At 38.9% G+C, this 19,872-nt stretch overlaps 1 protein-coding gene across 1 annotated transcript in view; it reads right to left on the bottom strand.

Moving 5' to 3' along the window:
• ST7 (suppression of tumorigenicity 7) overlaps positions 1-19,872 on the bottom strand; it is a 317,157-nt gene that overhangs the window by 104,896 nt on the left and 192,389 nt on the right. Inside the window, 1 exon segment of the mRNA XM_036010835.1 lies at positions 19,277-19,436. Coding sequence (XP_035866728.1) covers positions 19,277-19,436 — 160 coding nt within the window.

Here is a 19,872-nt window from a genome sequence, read left to right as displayed (position 1 = left end):
AAAGGGCTTGCTGATGATGAACTCCTTTAACATGACCTTGTCTGGGAACCACTTTATCTGTCCTTCCATTCTAAATTATAGCTTTGCTGGGTAGAGAAATCTTAGATGTAGGTCCTTATCTTTCATGACTTTGAATATTCCTTGGCAGCCCCTTTTTGCCTGTATAAGGTTTCTTTTGAGAAGTCAGCTGGTAGTCTTATGGGAACTCCTTCATAGGTAACTGTCTCCTTTTCTCTTGCTTTTAAAATTCTCTCCTTATCTTTAATCTTGGGTAATGTAATTATGATGTGCCTTGGTGTGTTTCTCCTTGGGTTCAACTTGTTTGGGACTCTCTGAGATTCCTGGACTTCTTGGAAGGCTATTTCCTTTGCCACAGTGGGAAAATTTTCCTTCATTATTTTTTAACTAAGTTTTCAATTTTCTGTTCTTCCTCTTCTCTTTCTGGCACCCCTATGATTCAGATGTTCAAATATTTAAAGTTCTCCCAGAGGTTCCTAAGCCTCTCCTTATTTTGTTGAATTCTTTTTTCTTCATTCTGCTCTAATTGAATGTTTCTTTCTTCCTTCTGTTCCAAACCATTGATTTGAGTCTCAGTTTCCTTCCCCTCACAGTAGGTTCCCTGTATACTTTTCTTTATTTCACTTCGCATAGCCTTCTCTTTTTCCTCTACTTTTGCATCTGTACTCAATCATTTCTATGACCATCCTGATGATTAGTGTGTTGAACTCTGCATCTGATAGGTTGACTACCTCCTTATAGCTTAGTTCTTTTTCTGGAATTTTGATCTGTTCTTTCATTTTGACCATATTTCTTTGTCTGAGCACCTGTTACTCTGTAAGGGGCGAAACCTCAGGTATTTGCAGGGTAGGGCAAGCCACTTGGCTGTGTTGTGGTACTGTATGTGGGGGAGGTGTCAGAGAAGGAACAATGCTGCTTGTTCAGCTCTCGGCCGGCTTTCGGTCACTTCCCCCAAGCAAATTGGGCCCTTCTGGCGTTAATTTCCAGGTGGGTGGTTTTGTGTATGTCTACTACACTGTGGGTCTCTCCAACAAACTCTCCTGTGAAGCTGGGAGTTTCTCTGACCACTGCAGCCCCTAAAGATTTTTATAGCCAGAGATTTTGAGGCTTCAGTTTCCCACTCTGGAACCCTGGGTCCACAGGCTGTCTTGTTCCCCAGTTGTTCCTCCCAGCTTATCCACACACCAATGTGGACCACCCTGTCCACCAGCTGCTGCCTCGCCCACCTGGTCCACCATCTTGCCACACGTCCTCTCCACTCCGGCTGCCCATCTCTGCCCTTTCTACCAGGCTGGATGAATGTTTCTTCTTTAACTTCTTGGTTGTTGGATGTCCATACAGTTCAGTTTTCTGGCAGTTCTGGTTGTTTTTTGTTTTTAAATTTGTTGTTGTCCTTCTTTTGGTTGTGCAAGGAAACAGAGCATATCTACCTATGCCTCCATCTTGGCCAGAAGTTCTGAATTTTATTGTTCTTTTTAAAAAAGACTTTATTTATTTACTTTTTTAGAAAGAGGGGAAAGGAGGGAGAAAGAGAGGGAGAGAAACATTAATGTGTGGTTGCCTCTCACGTGGCCCCCACTAGGGACCCAGCCCACAACCCGGGGAATGTGCCTTGACTGGGAATCAAACCAGTGACCCTTTGGTTTGCAGCCTGTGCTCAATTCACTGAGCTATACCAGCCAGGATGAATTTTATTCTTAATAAACTGAAATTCAGTGGCTGTTGCCAACTAAAGTATTATGCTTCTTTTAAATAATTACCTTTTTCCATAAAAGAAAAGCCCCTAAGAGGTGTACTAATGTACTCCACCCAGATCATGGCTTGAATCACATCTGTGAGCCAAACAACAATGACAACATCCTTGTAGTTTTATAACTCCTTGGTCCCTACCACTCCCAACCCCTCCTCAGATGTCTTTCAAGATCCAAAGTGGTTCTCTTAAAACTTTATAAATATTGCAGGCTTTGTAGTTAGCATACAATAAACATGCACACAGGTTTATGTACAAAGATGCTCATGGTGGCATTATTTACAGTAAAATAGGTATACTTGGGGAGATGCCTCTCCCTCACAGAATTCTTCTGAAATATTATTAAAAAGGCTATGACAAATACTTTGTCTCCAGCTGATACATCATTACATTGCCTTCAAGGATAAGCACTGTTCAAATACCAACCGACAAATTACAAAGCAAATTGCCTTAAATTAAAATTTCAACACAACTTTATATATTAGATGTGAATACAATTATTTCTAAATAAAAATAATTCCAAAGAGAAATGGTGTGTGTATCTAAAGTATTACTGAGCAATATCCAAATATGCTATCTTTATTTAGGAGGAGACACATGTAGCCAGCAGGGGTGCTACAAATATTTTGAAATACTGTTTTTATGACTTCTATTAGAGAACTGAACTTCTTTTAAAAAAAACTAAGAAGTACAAGTAGCCAATTATAAAAATAGTCATGAGGATATAAGGAACAGCATAGGAAGTACAGTCAATAATACTGTAATGCTGTATTGTGTCAGATGAGTATATTGGAGTGATCACTTCATCTTCATTGTGCTGTATACCTGAAACTAATCTCATATTGTGTATCAGCTGTAATTGAAAAATAATTTTTTAAAGAGGGATAATACAATTAACCTAACCAAGAACTGGAGAGAGGGAAATGGGCATAGTCTTCACCTTTCATAAAAAAAGAACTTAATAATATTTAAACTGAAACACTATAGTAAAAAAATCAAACAAAAGATCATTGTTAACATTAGTGTCATATATGTGGTCTGTAACCAGTGTCTTGAACTATCCCTGAACCTTGGGAATTAGAATCTAATAATTGTAAAATATGTAAAATATTCTAAGTGAGAAAAAATATGTGATGAGGAAATACATAATGTCTTCATTAGCTGTCTTCATTAGCTATATCCTTCAAATTGAGGGTGCTGGGAAGGTATAATTTGCCTTTAAGAATAAGTAATCTAGAAGTCAAATATGAACACATGTAAGTGAATGTATCACTCAAATTAAGTCATAGCTATATTAATTTTTTCCTTGCTGCTCTGTTTTATAATCTTATCTTTACCACAAAAACTTAGTGTGGAATCACTCTAGGGAACCTAACCCATAAATATGGACTGTTTGATGGTTTCATGATATGCACAAAGGTTGAATATGCCAAACATATTAAAATATGAAGATTTAAGTCAGGAAATTAAATTCAGGTCTCTAGACAGTAAAATTTTTCCACATGAGGTCAAGATTCTTATCTTATTTGTGACTTTGAGGAATAAATTCCTTATCTAAGTCACAATGAAAAGTTTACCTCCCCCCCAAAAAAAAAATTTCATTCTCCATAATATTAACAATTTCAATCCTCTTTAGAACACTCAAAGTTGACTAGGACTCCTTCAAGGATTTGCTAATATCATTAATAGTTCAATTAAAAATATGGCCTTGAAACAATAACACCTTCTCTGTGGTTCCATTCACAGCAGCCCGCAGTCAAGTATCTGCCCAGAGCTGCTGACAGAAATGTTCAGATCTCAGCACATTGGCAAGAATGCAACTAGACAAAGAGAAGCGGTAAATAATATGTTTAGCACTTGTTTAGTTCCCAAAGCCTACAGGACAGATTCTCTCCTTTGTCATAATAGGATGATAAGTTTCTGTGTAGGACACAAAGAACATAAAAAATGCTACCTACTACCAAGGACTACAAAATCAAGCTCCAGTCTTTTCTCCAGTCTTCCCTCTCACCATTCCCTACTAAAACTTCCCATCTCAATGATGCTATTTCATGACTTTTCATGCTCAGTACTTCTCTAGAATGCTCACCTATCACTCATCGGACAATGTGGTTTAAACATGTATAGCGTGGCTATTACGCATTAGTCCTGGCACTAAACCCTGTGTTATAAAAAAAGATACAGTTTATGCAGAGAGGAGGTTATAGCCTTGGTAGAAAAATGAAAAGGGCATTGAACAATCATTATCTGACGTCCAACTGAAGCTCTATAGAAGGAATAAATGTTCTGAGAAAACCAAAGAATTTCCCTTTGTCACAATCCTCAAAGAAAAAGAGAGCTCAATTCTTAAAAAAAAAATTAAAAGACTCTAATGGCACAGGACTTCTAGTAACATGGAAGAAAATATTATTCTACATCCAAAGGTTTGTGAAAACCTTTTCTTTTTTCTATAAAATTTAAAAAATAAGAAAGGAAGGAAGAAAAAGATACACAACTCTGGCTGGTGTGGCTCAGTGGATTGAGTGCCAGACTGCAAACCAAAGGGCTGCTGGTTTGATTCCCAGTCAGGGCACATGCCTGAGTTGTGGGCCAGGTCCCCAGTAGGGAGCGCATGAGAGACAACCACACTGATGTTTCTCTCCCTCTCTTTTTCCCCTCCTTTCCCCTCCATCAAAAAATAAAAATACATTTTAAAAACTAAAAAAAAAGATTCTCTTAAAAAATAAAAATAAATGAAAAAATGTTAAAAGATATAGAATTTCCATTCCTGAAATTCTTAACTAGGCAAATTACTAATTCACAGCCTAGGAAGACAGTTACCAAGTTACCACTTCTTCCCAGAGTCTAAAATCTGGTAAGTGTGGTAAATGTTATTATGAACAGCATAACAACTTTTATTATAGCTACAAGCTTTATTTTCATTGAGCCTTTTAATAAAGGGAATTAAAGCTCAAGTCATCTATGTTAGCAGTCCCCAACCATTTTGGCACTAGGGACCAGTTTTGTGGGTGATGGGGGAGGGGTATAAATGGAGACATAGCTCATATGAACTTTGCTTGCCTACTGTGAATGGGGGACAGGAGACAATGAGCAGAGCTCAGGAGAGCTTCACTCATGGCCTGGTTCTTAACAAGCCATGGACTAGTACCAGTCTGCTACCACAGGGTTAGGTACCCCTGATCTATATCCCTACATAAGTTAGCAAGGGGAGCATAGAGTAGACCCTTTTTACAGAAGCAGACTGTAAGGCATAGAAAAGCTACATAGGGCAATCCAAGACACAGTCAGAGTAGATGAAAGCTACACTCAGTTCCTCCCAGGACCAAATTGGAATTACAACTAAATTATTGAACAAACATCGTGAATAACCAATGGAAAGACTGGCTGAAGAGAAGTCTCATACCCAAGGATTTACAGAACAAGCCACATTCAGACTGGTAGGAAGGGCAGAGATATGAAAAGGGCTGGCCCTGCTCCTGCGAAGAGTGGCTGAGGTTTTAGATAGATATCACAGATGCAGGTGAGTCCCCCAGAGAAGTGTGGGGTGTAAACCATGAGCTGTACTATCCAGCCCAGAGCACCAGAGCTAGGAAGAGGTGTCCATATAACATCTGGCTGTAAAAATCAGTGGGATTTCTGTCTACCAGTCAACTAGGAAAACAGGCACCCTCTTAAAAGGCCAACGAACAAAATTCTGTTCACAGCCACTAAAACTGGCCTCCTTCAGAGGGAGGGCAAAGTAGGATAGAGTTGTGTGAGGAGAGTCTGGGGTTTGTGGGAGGGAGCTGAAGGGATAGCCACCAAGATCCCTGTGCTGAGTCATCCTCCCATGACACAGATGCCATCATTCTTGGTTGGAGCACTCCCCCTTGTGCAACTTGGGGGAAAGCAATAGTCCCTCCCTTTGGACTCCCCCATATGCCACCCTGTGGAGCTTATGCCCTACTAAGGAGTACAGCTAGAGGCTCTTTCAGTGGATGAGCCTAACAGGTAGCTGGGAAGTTTAGTCAGGCATAGGCAGTACCCACTAAGGTGCCTTGGGACTTTTGCTGACTTGCCCCCTGTCCCAGTGTTGATAAAAAGTGGTCATGGCGTGTAGCTTGGTCATTCCATGTGTACTCAGGCCCAGCAGAGGAAGTCACAAACAGTGGATTACTTATAGTTCCAAACAGGTTGCTGAGGACAAGAAACAGGTAGCATCTTACACTAATGTGCACCAGAGTCCCTCCCAGGAGGCCCAGAACCAAAACAAACAGTGGCCACATTCAAATAACATCAAAGCAGGATCCAATAAGCTTCACAAGCAGCATATCCAAAGGGAAATGTCCACAAGCACCAAACACTGCTGAGGTTAATTACGCTTCCTGTGGTCAGCACCTGCAGAGCAGCTTGCGAGCTGTGGCTAGGTAGAGCTTCACAACCAACCTGAGGGTTGATCTCAAGCACATATGGGCAAACAGCAATCCAGACTCGATTATAACACGAGGGCCCACACAACCCACACATGGGACATTCCTGGAGTGCCCAGCCCAGGTGACCAAGGAGATGACACCACTTGACACCACAGGACACCTACTACATAAGGTCACCCCCAAAAGACCAAAAGTCATAGCAGATCTAATACATAAAAACAAACACAAAGAAGCAGCCAAAAAGGAGTGACAAAAAAACAGTATCCAAATCAAAGAACAGAAAAAAATCTCTAGAAAAAGAGCTCAGTGAAATGGAACGAGCAATTTATCAGATATAGATTTCAAAGTAATGGTTATAAAGATGCTCAACAGCATGAAAAAGAACACAGAAACCATAAAAAAGACCAATCAAAAATGAAAAATACAGTATCTGAAATGAAGAACACAATGGAAGGAAGAAACAGTAGATTGGATGAAGCTGAGGTTCAAATTAGTGAATTGGAAGAAACGGTAAAAAAGAAATCCAATCAAAGCAGCAAAAATAAAAATAGAATTTCAAAAAATGAGAATAGTTTAGGTGCCTTTGAAACAACATGAAGCACAAGATCTGCATCATAGTAGTACCAGAAAGAAGAGAGAGAGATCCAGGAATCAAGAACCATTTGAAGAAATAATGACCCAAGACTTCTAGAACCAGGTAAGGAAAAATGACACACAAGTCATAGAAGCACAGAGAATTCCAAAGAAGATGAACCCAAAGAGGCCCACATTAGGATACATCATAGATAAAATGGCAAAGGTTGAAAACAAAAAGAAAAACTTAAAAGCTTCAAGAGAAAGTGAGTTATTTACCTGCAAGGGAGATCCCATAAGACTATCTGCCAATTTCTCAATAGAAATATTTCAGGCCAGAAGGGAGTGGCAAGAAATAGTCAAAGTAATGAGAAACAAGGACCTACAACCAAGATTACCCTACCCTGCAAAGCTGTCATTTAGAATTGAAGAGCAGACTTCCAGCCAAGATGTAGACATAGGCAGACACACTGTGCCTCCTTGCACAAACAAGATAGGGACAACAACAATTTAGAAACAGAATAACAACCAGAACTGACAGAAAATTAAACTGTATGAAAGTCGGACAACCAACAAGTTAAAATAGACCCATTCATCCAGACCAGTAAGAAGGTCGGAGTCCGGCAGCCAGGAGCAGGTCATGGCACAGAGAGCAGAGAGTGTTGGAACTGGGCACATAAAGCATCTGGGGTGTGAAAGACTGCAGTGGGTGGATCCTGAGCATGCAAGCAGCAGCTGGCAGACCCTGGCTGAGGGGTGGCAAAGGGCAGATCCAGCGAGGTGGGAATTGAGAAGCAAGGCACTGCATGCAACCCAGGATCATAGTGCTGGAAAATAGAGCCTTAGGGCACTGATGAAAATACCTATGGGGGTGGAGGCGCAGGGAGAGACTTCCAGACTCACAGGAGAGGTCCTTGGAAAGTCCCATGGGGTGCGCAAGCCCACCCACACAGGAAATGGCACCAGAGGGGCCCAGTTGGTTCGGGGGAGTGGCGGAAGGGACTGAGGTCCTAGAGAGAGAGTGCCACTGTTCCCTCTCAGACCCCGCCCCCACATACAATGTCACAACCCAGCAAATGGGGTGCCCTGCCCTGGAGAAAACCTAAGGCTCCACTCCTCATATGGAACAGGCACAACCAGACCAAAGGGGAAGAGGGGGAGATGGCTCAAACAGAATTGAAAGCCCCAGAGACAGTGCTTTTAAGCGACTGAGAAATAGCCAACCTATCAAATGCACAGTTCAAACCACTGGTGATCAAAATACTCACAGAATTGGTAGGTTTTGGTCGCAAATTAGATGAACAAATGCAGGCTACAATAAGAGAAATGAAGAAGAATGCACAGGGAACCAATAGTGATGGGAAGGAAACTGGGACCCAAAACAATAGAGTGGATCAGAAGGAAGAAACAACCAAACAGAAAAGAATGAAGAAATAAGAATTCAAAAAATGAGGAGAAGCTTAGGAACTTCCGGGACATCTTTAAACATTCCAACATCTGAATTATAGGGGAACCAGAAGCAGAAGAGGAAGAGCAACAAGTGGAAAAGTTATTTGAACAAATAATAAAGGAGAACTTCCCCAATATGGCAAGGGAAATACACTTCCAAGAAGTCCAGGAAGCTCAGAGAGTCCCAAAGAAGTTGGACCCAAGAAGGAACACACCAAGGCACATCATAATTACATTACCCAAGATAAAAATGAAGGAGAGAATTTTAGAAGCAGCAAGAGATAAGGAGACAGTTACCTACAAAGGAGTTCCCATCAGACTGTCAGCTGATTTCTCAAAAGAGATCTTACAGGCAAGAAGGGGCTGGAAAGAAGTATTCCAAGTCATGAAAGGCAAGGACCTACATCCAAGATTACTCTATTCAGCAAAGCTTTCATTTAGAATGGAAGGGCAGATAAAGTGCTTCTCAGATAAGGTCAAGTTAAAGGAGTTCATCATCACCAAGCCCTTATTTTATGAAATGTTGAAGGGACTTACCTAGCAAAAAGAAGATAAAAAACATGTATAGTAAAATGACAGCAAACTCACAATTATTAACAACCACACCTAAGACAAAACAAAAAGAAACTAAGCAAACAGCTAGAACAGGAACAGAACCACAGAAATGGAGAACACATGGGGGGTTAGCAACAGGGGGTGGGAGGAGGAGAGAGGGGGAAAAGGTACAGAGAATAAGTAGCATAGATGGTAGGTAGAAAATAGACAGGGGAGGGCAAGGATAGTATGGGAAATGCAGAAGCTAAAGAACTTACGACACATAGATATAAACTAAGGGGGGGGTGAATGTGGGTGGAAGAGGGTGTGCAGGGTGGAGGGGAAGGAAGGGGGTAATGGGACAACTGTAATAGCATAATCAATAAAATAAAACAAAATAATTGGACAGATAAAGATCTTCCCAGACAAGAAAAACCTAAAGGAGTCTATCACCACCAAATCAGTATATATGAAATATTAAAGGTTCTTCCTTAAGAAGAAGAAAAAACCAAAACATCAAAAATATGAACAATATAATGGCAATAAATACACATCTATCAACAGTTGAATATAAAAAAAACTATCAAGCAGAACTGAAACAGACTCATAGATACAAAGAACATTTTTTAATATATTTTATTCATTACGCTATTACACTTGTCCCATTTTCCCCCTTCACTCCCCTCCACCCTGCCCACCCCCTCCCACCCACATTGTCCCCCCCTTTAGGTCATGTCCATGTGTTATAAATTCTTTAGCTTCTACATGTCCCACACTATTCCTGCCCTCCCCATCTATTTTCTACCTATTGTCCATGCTACTTATTCTCTGTATCTTTTCCCCCTCTCTCCTCCTCCCACTCACCTGGTGCTAACCCTCCATGTGATCTCCATTTCTGTGGTTCTGTTCCTGTTCTGTTTGCTTAGTTTGCTTTTGTTTTAGGTATGGTTGTTACTAATTGTGAGTTTGATGTCTTTTTTTACTGCTCATATTTTTTATCTTCTTTTTCTTAGATAAGTCCCTTTAACATTTCATATAATAAGGGCTTGGTGATGATGAACTCCTTTAACTTGACCTTATCTGAGAAGCACTTTATCTCCCCTTCCATTCTAAATGAAAGCTTTGCTGGATAGAGCAATCTTGAATGTAGGTCCTTGCCTTTCATGACTTGGAATTCTTCTTTCCAGCCCCTTCTTGCCTGTAAGATCTCTTTTGAGAAATCAGCTGACAGTCTGATGGGAACTCCTGTGTAGGTAACTGTCCCCTTAATCTCTTGCTGCTTCTAAAATTCTCTCCTTCATTTTTATCTTGGGTAATGTAATTATGATGTGCCTTGGTGTGTTCTTCCTTGGGTCCAACTTCTTTGGGACTCTCTGAGCTTCTTGGACTTCCTGGAAGTGTATTTCCCTTGCCATATTGGGGAAGTTCTCCTTTATTATTTGTTCAAGTAACTTTTCCACTTGTTGTTTTTCCTCTTCCCCTCTGGTACCCCTATAATTCAGATGTTGGAACATTTAAAGATGTCTTGGAGGTCCCTAAGCCTCTCCTCATTTTTTTGAATTCTTATTTCTTCATTCTTTTCTGTTTAGTTGTTCCTTTACTCCTTCTGGTCACTTCCATTGATTTGAAACACAGTCTTCTTTCCGTCACTATTGGTTCCCTGTGCATTCTCCTTCATTTCTCTTATTGTAGTCTGCATTTGTTCATCTAATTTATGACCAAAGTCAAACAATTCTGTGAGCATCCTGATCACCAGTGGTTTGAACTGTGCATCTGATAGGTTGGCTATTTATCGGTCACTTAAAAAAAAAAATGGCTCTGGGGCTTTTAATTGTGTTTGAGCCATCTTTTTTATTTTATTTTATTTTTTTCCTTTGGTCTGGTTGAGCCTGTTACATATGAGGGGACAGAGCCTTAGGTGTTCACCAGGGCAGGGCACCCCAGTTGCTGGGTTGTGATGTTGTATGTGGGGGCAGGGTCTGAGAAGGAACAATGGTTCCCGCTCTGCTCTCTCTAGGACTTCAGTCCCCTTTGCCACTTTCCACAAGCAAATTGGGCCCCTCTGGTGCTGGCTCCCAGGTGGGTTGGTTTGTGTACTTTCTAGGACTCTTTGTGAGTTTCCCCAAGGAGCCTCCTGTGAGGCTGAGAGAATCTCCTGGCCTCAACTTCCACAGTTGTTTTCAGCGAGTGCCTTTAGGCTTTGTTTCCCAGCGCTGGGTCCCTGGGTTGCCTGGTCTGTGTCACTGCCCGTTTCCGCTTAGTTTGTCTGCGTGAGAGTGTATGGCTGCAGACAGCCGGCTGCCTTGCACACCTCACTGGGTCTGCTCATTGCCTCCCACGCCCAGGGTCTGCCACCAGTCTGTCAGCTGCCCCTGCATTTCTGGGGTCTGCCAACTGCCGTCTGCGCCCTGCGTGCCCACGTCTGCCAGCCACCGATTTTTCCTGCCGGTACCCCTCGACCCCTCTCTGTAGGCCTCCGACTCCGCCCCTCCTTACCAGTCTGGATGTATGGTATTCAGACTTCCATTCGGTTCATTTCTCTCTGTTCTGGTTGTTTTTTGTTTGTAAATTCTTGTTGTCCTTAGTTTTGGTTGCGCGAGGAGGTACAGTACAACCACCTATGCCTCCATCTTGGCCGGACAAAGAACATTTTGATGGTTACAAGATGGGAGGGTCTTGGGAGGATGGGTGAAAAGGGTGAAGGGATTAGGAAATACAAATTGGTTGTTGCAAAATAGTTATGGGATGTAAAGCACAGCATAGGGAATATGGTCAATAATATTCTAATAACTGTACAGGGTGTCAGAAGGGCAGGATATTTATTGAGATGATCACTTAGTAAGTTACATACTACCTAAACACTGGGTGCACAACTGAAAATAATATAATACTGTATGTCGATAGTAGTTGAAAAATAATTAATAATTAATGGAAAAAATAAAACTAAAAAATAAAAAATATCATTCTAAAAAATAATATAATAAAATAAAATCTACCCCCCCCAAAAAAGAAAGAAATGAAAACACAAACCAAAAATTTATGGGATACAGCAAAGTGGTCCTAAGAGGGAAATTAATAGCATGACAGGCCTATTTCAAGAAACAAGAAAAATCTCAAATAAACAGTCTAACTTTACACTTAAAGGAATTGAAAAAGAACAATAAAGCCCAAAGCTAGAAGGAACAAAATAATAAACATCAGAGCAAAAATAAACAAAATAGAGTATTAAAAATAATATAAAAGATGAATGAAACCAAGAGCTGGTTCTTTAAAAGGATAAACAAGATTGCCAGACCTTAACTATATTCATCAAGAATATAAGAAAGAGAACTTAAATAAATAAAATCAGAAATGAGAGACTTCCAGTTAAGATAGCAGCATAGGCTCTCCTCCTCACACAACCACTTCAAAATTGCAAGTAAAATATAGAACAATCAATACACATAACTATCGGAAATTGAGTTGAATAAAGTCTGACTACTGTGGAATTAAAGAAACCACATCCATCCAGACTGGTAGAAGGTGGGGAGAGGAGGAGTGGGCTGGTCCCACATCCACGTGTGGTGGATAAAAATTCAGGATGATTATCTTGGGAGCAAGGAGTCCCAGCCCCATACCAGCGTGGAGTTCCAATGTCAAGAAGATAAGCCTCCATAACTTCTGGCTACAAAAACCAGCAAGGATTGACAGTAGAAGAAACTTCTGGAATCCCAACCAGTTTTTCTTAAAGAACCTACACACAGACTGACTCAGACTCAATCCTTCTGAGCTCCAGCACTGAGGTAGCAGCTTGAAAGGCACCAGTAGCATACAAGGAGTAACGGAAGTGTCTGGTATCAAGACAAGAGCCAAGGGACAGATATCTACTAGCCAGAAAGGCAGGCAGAAGCCACTGTCCCTTTTCTAACCCCACTCCCACAGAGTCACAGTGCCAGCAGGCAGGTGCCATATCTGAGACTCCATCAACCTGGCTAACACTGTTTGTCCTATCTGGGAGATCCCAAGACTCCATCTCACCCAACTTATGGGACCACCCCAATGTCTTTCCCAAATGAATGGCTGGTCCTAGCTCATGCTTTACAATTTCCTAAACCTCTCAAACAAGCAACAGTTGGCCTCAGTGAGTTCCCAGCCCCTGTACCTCTTGCCAAGTGGTCCCAGGACCTGAACTAGCAGCATCCAGCCTAGATTCACAGGTTTGCTTTGCCTGAAAATCTCCAAGCCCAGCACAAGAAGCAGCCATCTCAGATTGCTTTATAGCTCAGGCAGGGTGGCCCCAGGTAGGACACAGGTGGGGGCTGACCTTGGCATGCACGACCCTGGAAACCCCAGAGCCTGCACACCCACTGGACAGCTACAGACCACCACATTGCCCCTGCATAGCTGATTCTGCACAGAAGGCAGAGGTTCATGGTCAGTGGCCACAGCCAGTCTCTGCAACTGACTGGCCTGGGTAATCTCTCCCATTGACCTGCCAACAGCAATCAAAGCTCAACTACAAGAGAAGGGTGTACTCAGCCCACATGAAGGATGCACCTCAAGCACCCAGCTTAGTTGATAGGGGAGGCTGTGCTACTGAACCCTACAGGACACCTACTATATTAAACCACACTACCAAGATAGGGTAGATCTATCTAATACATAGAAAAAAACAAAGGGAGCTTGCCAAAATGAGGAAACAAAGAAACATGGCCCAAATAAAAGAACAGATCAAAACTACAGAAAAAGAACTACACAAAATGGAGATAAGCTATCTATCAGATACAGAGTTCAAAACAATGGTTATAAGGATGCTCAAGTAACTTAGCGAGAACTTCAACAGATAAAAAAGACCCAGTTAGAAACAAATATTATAGTAACTGAAATAAAGAACAATTTTCAGAGAAATAATAGTAGAATAGATGAAGCCAAAATCAAACCAATGATTTGGAACAAAAGGAAGCAAAGAACAACAAATCAGAACACCAATAAGAAAAAAGAACCCCCCAAAAATGATAGTGTAAGCAGCCTCTGGGACAACTTCAGAAGGTCCAAGATTGACATCATAGGGGTTCCAGAAGGAGAAGAGAAAGAGCAAGAATTTGGAAACATATTTAAAAAAATAATGAAAGAAAACTTCATTAATTTGGTGAAGGAAATAAACATGCACATCCAGGAAGCACAGAGAGTTCCAAACAAGATGGATGCAAAAAGACCCACACCCAGACACATCATAATTAAAATGTCAAAGGCTAAAAATAAAGAGAGAATCTTAAAACCAGCAAGAGAAAAAAGTTAGTTACCTACAGAGGAGTTCCCATAAGACTATCTACTGATTTCTCAAAATAAACTTTGCAGACTAGAAGGGATTGGCAAGAAATATTCAGTCATGAAAATCAGAGATCTACAGCCAAGATGGCTCTACGCAGCAAAGCTATCATGTAGAATCAATGGGCAGATAAAGAGGTTCCCAGACAAGAAAAAACTAAAGGAGCTCATCATCACCAAACCATTATCATATGAAATGTTAAAGGGATTTATTTAAGAAAATCAAAACTATGAACAATAAAATAACGATAAATACCTATCTAGCAACAATTGAATCTAAAAAACAAACTAAGCAAACAAGAAGTACAGAGGCAGAATCACAGATATGAAGAGCATTTTGATGATTGCTGCCAGATGGGAGGGAATCTGGGGAAATGAGTGAACAGATGAGGGGATTATGAAGCAAATAGGCAGTTACAGCATAGCTGTGGGAATGTAAAGTACAGTATAGGAAACAGAGTAGCCAAAGAACTTACACACATCACCCATGGACATGAACAATAGTGTGGGGATTGCTTGAGGGAGTAGGGTGTGCTGATGGAAGAGGGCAAAGAGGAAAAAGTTGGGACAACTATAATAGCATAATCAATAAAATATAATTTAAAAATAAAAATAAATTTTAAACTCATGGAAAAAGTGAAAGGGAGGAGGTAACAATTGACACTAAAGAAATACAAAGATTGTAACAAAATATTATGAACAATTATATACCAACGAATTGGACAACCTGGACAAATGAAATATACAATCATTCCAAACTATATCAGGAACAATCAGAGAATCTGAATAGACATATTACAACTAAAAAAATTGAAGTAGTAATAAAAAAGTCCCAACAAACAAAATTCCTGGACCAGAAGGCTTCATAGGTGAATTTTACCAAACATCAAAGCAGAACTAACACCTATCCTTCCCAAACTATTCCAAATAATTCTAGAGGGAAGGCTGCCAAGCTCATTTTACATGGCCAGCATTTTTCTAATTCCAAAACCAGAAAAACACACTAGAAAAAAAAATAAAACTATAGGCCAATATGCCTGATGAACATAAATGCTAAAATCTTCAACAAACCTGATCCAGCGATATTTTTAAAAAATCACACACCATGATCAAGTGGGATTTATTCTAGGGATGCAAAGTTGGTACAAAATAGGCAAATCAAACATAATATCCCACATAAACAAAATAAAGGATAAAATCTACATGATCATATCAACAGAGGCAGAAAAAGCATTTGAAAAAAATCCAGCACCCATTTATGATAAAAACTCTCCTTCACCTTAAATGTTACATTATGACTTCACCTTCTGCACCTCACTCCCTTAACTGTAAAATAGAGATAATAACAGTATTTGCTTCATAAGGTTATTGTGAGGATTAAATGAGTTAATAGATGTAAACCTGATTGTAGGCACTAAGAGTATTAGTTATTATTATTAGAACTGTATGGCTTTCCCTGGGGAAAATCTGTTCTGGTGTTAGGAGAATTCAAAGATCTATGAAGTTCTTAGAATATATCTTAGCATTCTGAGTTTCTTCATCTCCACTGCTTTTCTTAAATTAATTATCTGTATGTAATCAGTGCTTGAACAGGTTCTGCAATATAATAAACTTTAAAATTCCAGGTGAAATTCTTTTTTAAAGTTTTATATAAAAGATATATATCTTAGCACTGGCTGGTATGGCTCAGTAGATTCAGTGCTGGCCTGCAAACTGAATGGTCACTGGTTCAATTCACATGGCTGGGTTTTGGACCAGGTCGCCAGTTGGGGGACATGAGAGAGGCAACTGATCCGATGTATCTCTCACACATCGATGTTTCGCTCTCCCTTTCTCCTTTCCCCTCTCTCTAATTGAATTATAATTGAGTGAATTATAAATAAATAAAATCTTTAAAAAGATATATATCTTATATTGATTAAATAATATTAAAATGAGATGATTTGTGACAGGAAGTCAAGAGACTAAAACCGTATTTGTCTAAAGATCCAGTTCTACATAAGAGGCTACCAAAGTGTCTCAGAGAATTTAAACTTGATTTTGACGATTATATTTCTCACATGATGGAACACCCTACACTTTTCCAAATATCTTGAAGAACCTGGGTGCTGCAAACCTTGTCTTTATGGCATCTCATTTGAAAATAGGGCAAATTATCAAACAGGTGTTTCCATAAACCCAAATGTAGAATGTTTCTGGGCCCTGAGAATTCATTTCCTTGTGACAGGGAAAAGCTGGCCATGTTTCAAATCCCTATGCAAAAGCTAAGTTGAATTAAGAAATGGCAGCAAGAAACATGGTGACATGGCAAATATATCAGCAGGATTTATCAGAAACTGTATATTTGTGAGAAAAACGGTAGTTTAACTCCCAAATAATCCAAAACAAGTGAAATACTCATAAATGTTACCTTAAGTCAACCAATCTGAAATTTGGCTACAGTAAGATGAAGATTACTGCAAATTTTGAGCAGGTCTATACTCAGGTCAATTTGCACAAATCCAAAAGTTAAACAAATATATGAACAGTCTGCCCTATAACAATCACAAAGTTCTCACACCCTATTTTCCCCACCCAAAATTATTCTTAGGTAAGCCAGTTCTTTCTGCTTTTAATCAAAACAAATGATTCTTGAAGAAAACAGCTACACTATGAGTTTTCATATAAACCATTGTTTTCAGTTTATTTTTAGCTTTTTCAATGATTTTTCTTAAATAATGTCATTAAAGTGTGTTTGTCAATGTCCATGGGGCTTTGTCAGCCATATTGTATTTCATGTAAGATTCAGCAAATAATTGTCTTATGTTGCTCCAAGAAATTCAATAGATTCACCCTTCTGTTATTAAGGCAATAGTCATTTCATTATTATTAAGGCAATAGGAATTTCTAAAAAAATTATGTTAAGAAAATGTTTTGATTATCCGTGGTTTTGACCTTCTTTTGCCTTTACACTTAGCTAAAGCCAGAATACAAAAAGTTATTAAGAGATACACACAATCTTATACTATTTTTCTTATAAAAAATAAAAATAAAGAAAAAAAATGAGGAAAATGGCATTAGTCCAATGGTATCTGGTACTTCCATATCAACTAGATGTTTGCTGGGCTAAGAGAGCCAAATATTAGAAATCCAAATATCAAAAAGTGGGCATATTGAGCCCTATAAATACTTAAGATGATTTCCATTTTCCTAAATGTAGCAAAACACTGTTATGAGATCAGATCATAAATACTATATATATGTCATTATATATATATCCTATATATATATTTTTTTTTTCATATACATATAATGAAAAGAAATATTTCAGGTCTAGTAGTAGACATTCAGTAAATGCCAGTGGAACTGTATTAATAATATTCAAAAGCTCAGTTTTTTCCAGGTAATAACTTAGTATAAATAAAATTGGGAACTTCCCTGATTTCTATAATTATTATTATTGACTATATTTTTATAAAGAGCTTATTCAAGGCATTCACAGAGAGAGACAGCAAAATTATAGTGACAATAAGAAGAGCATGAGGTCTTTATTGCATTAAGGAATGACGTCAATGATTTAAATTGGGGTAGAGAAGTAATTTTAATGAGAATAAAAATGTATTCACAATAAAGAATGGCCTCAAATGAGGCAGCTTTCTGTTTTCAGTCTGTTAATTTTCTATAATATCTTACATCATTCAAAGACTACAGTAATCAGACAAGAGTACATTTAATCTCTTCACAGCAGATGCAAAGTGCTGACAATTATCCACAACTGCTTTTGTGATGATGACTGAGTGATCAAGATTACTCATTAGCATAACATGCCATACTCATTAGAGTAGCTGGTTGAAGTAATGGTTCATTTTGCTCAGGTATCTTTCTGTTTCTTTCACAAAGTAAATGAGTTTACAAAGTTCCAGACAATTTTGTCACCTTGGTGTGCCATCTCTTACACATGTACCATTTAGGATGAAGTTAAATGTGTACCTAGAGTTACCTATTGCCAGTCATGGCTACCTGGCAAAGGGTCTATTAAAAGAGCATTGAAATCAACATCAGAAATAAAATGCATACACAATTCTATTTGACACTTATCTCCTGGCTAGACCACTATGTAATATGGACTGAGTTATTCTAGAGAGGAAGGAAAAAACATTTAACCTAGTTCTTTAATTTCTTCCTCTTCATTCTTCAAGTCTCAGGACGTCAAAAAGCAAAAGATTTCCTCCAGTTTGAGTCAAGAATCCCACCTTTGATCTCCATAGCTCTGGATGTTTCCCTCATACAGTCAGAAAACATATTACTTTGTCTCCATCAGTAGACAGGAGTGTTCCATAAGGACATAATATTATAAGAACCTGTACAAGGCTAGGTTCATATTAAGAACTTAGGAAATGTTTACTGAGCTGATGACAAGACCAAAAATATAATAGAAAATCATATTCTTCCTTCTTTTAAGAGTGGAGAAAGCACAGGCCTTGTATGTGCTCATTCATTGAGTTTCTATCATATAATAGACACTGCAAAGTGCTAGAGGTACAGTAATGAGACAGTTTAAAAATTATAGTATAATTTGATCAATGTTGTTAAAGATAAAAATGTTAAGTCAATGAATGTGAGAGATATTTACAACCTATCACAGAAAGCTTCCTAGAAGAGAACACTTGAGTTGACTTGTGAAAGTTGAACAAACATGGGAGACAGGGAGGCAGTCTTCCAGGCAGAGGATCTTCAAAAAACATAGCACGTTCAAGAAATGTACAGGAAAGAGACTAGATTGTGACAGAAACCAAGGTTGGCAAAAATAAGTTAGAAGCAGCTTATGCTGTGAGAAGGAATCTGGGCTTTATCTTCAGTGTAATAAGAATCAATGAAGCCTGTTAGGCAGAGGAGCAACGCTATCAGCTCTAGTTAGACTTAAGATTTTTGTAATTAGCATGACAAAGAATGGATACATTCAATAATACTTTGAGAAATTAGGGACAAGGAAGCTGAAGACTCAAGTTGGGAACATTGACTTAAATGACCATTAGCTAAATTAAATGAAAAAAAAAGTAAATTAAACAAGATAAATATTCCTTTCCCTGGGATGCTTATATGCTAGTTCTCTGTAAAGGTTGTCATCTCCTCAGGGAAATAAACAGATTTTTCCCTAAAGTCAAACATTTAAATAACATTCTTACTGTCATATAGTTATAATAATTTAGTAAGAGTAAGCAAACACTGCTGCAAACTGAAGAGCTTTGCATACCTGAGACGCTTTGCCTGTTGGAATCTGAGTCCCCATTACTGGAGTTAGAATTGTTGGAGGAGTTGTTGTCAACACCTCCCAGGAGGGGGCGCAAGTGGCTTACTGAGACTTGTTCAATGAATGATGTTCCATACTTGCGAAAATACCACCATTCAAATATCTAGAATAGAAAAATAATAAGCGTGATTATGGTCCCTTTTACTGTTTATGATTTTTGTACACATGTCCATAAAATATGTTGCATTTACTAATTATATCTACCTTACACTTAATTAAACCATTTTTATGCCAGAATTGTTTAATTTATTCTAAAAATTGCAGTGTTTATAAAAATTAAAACACCAATTACACTTTAAACTCTTAATGCTGTTTCTCCACTTAACATTGGTTTTGGAGAAAATCTATAGCTACAACCATGAATTAAAGAACACTGTAGGAGTTGCTCAATATTCTTTTCCTCCAAATTTATATATCATTGTAATAACAAAATTATTATAGTTGAAACAGAACTCCAGAAATATATACAAAGAAGCCACTTTCAGAAGTATGACTTATAAAATATTCCAATTCTTGGCACCTTATATTCTGATAAAACT

This window comes from Phyllostomus discolor, chromosome 10, assembly GCF_004126475.2.
Source record: "Phyllostomus discolor isolate MPI-MPIP mPhyDis1 chromosome 10, mPhyDis1.pri.v3, whole genome shotgun sequence".
NCBI lineage: Eukaryota > Metazoa > Chordata > Mammalia > Chiroptera > Phyllostomidae > Phyllostomus > Phyllostomus discolor.
The sequence above is the reverse complement of the archived record's forward strand: the minus strand, read 5'-3'. Positions and strand labels throughout refer to the sequence as shown.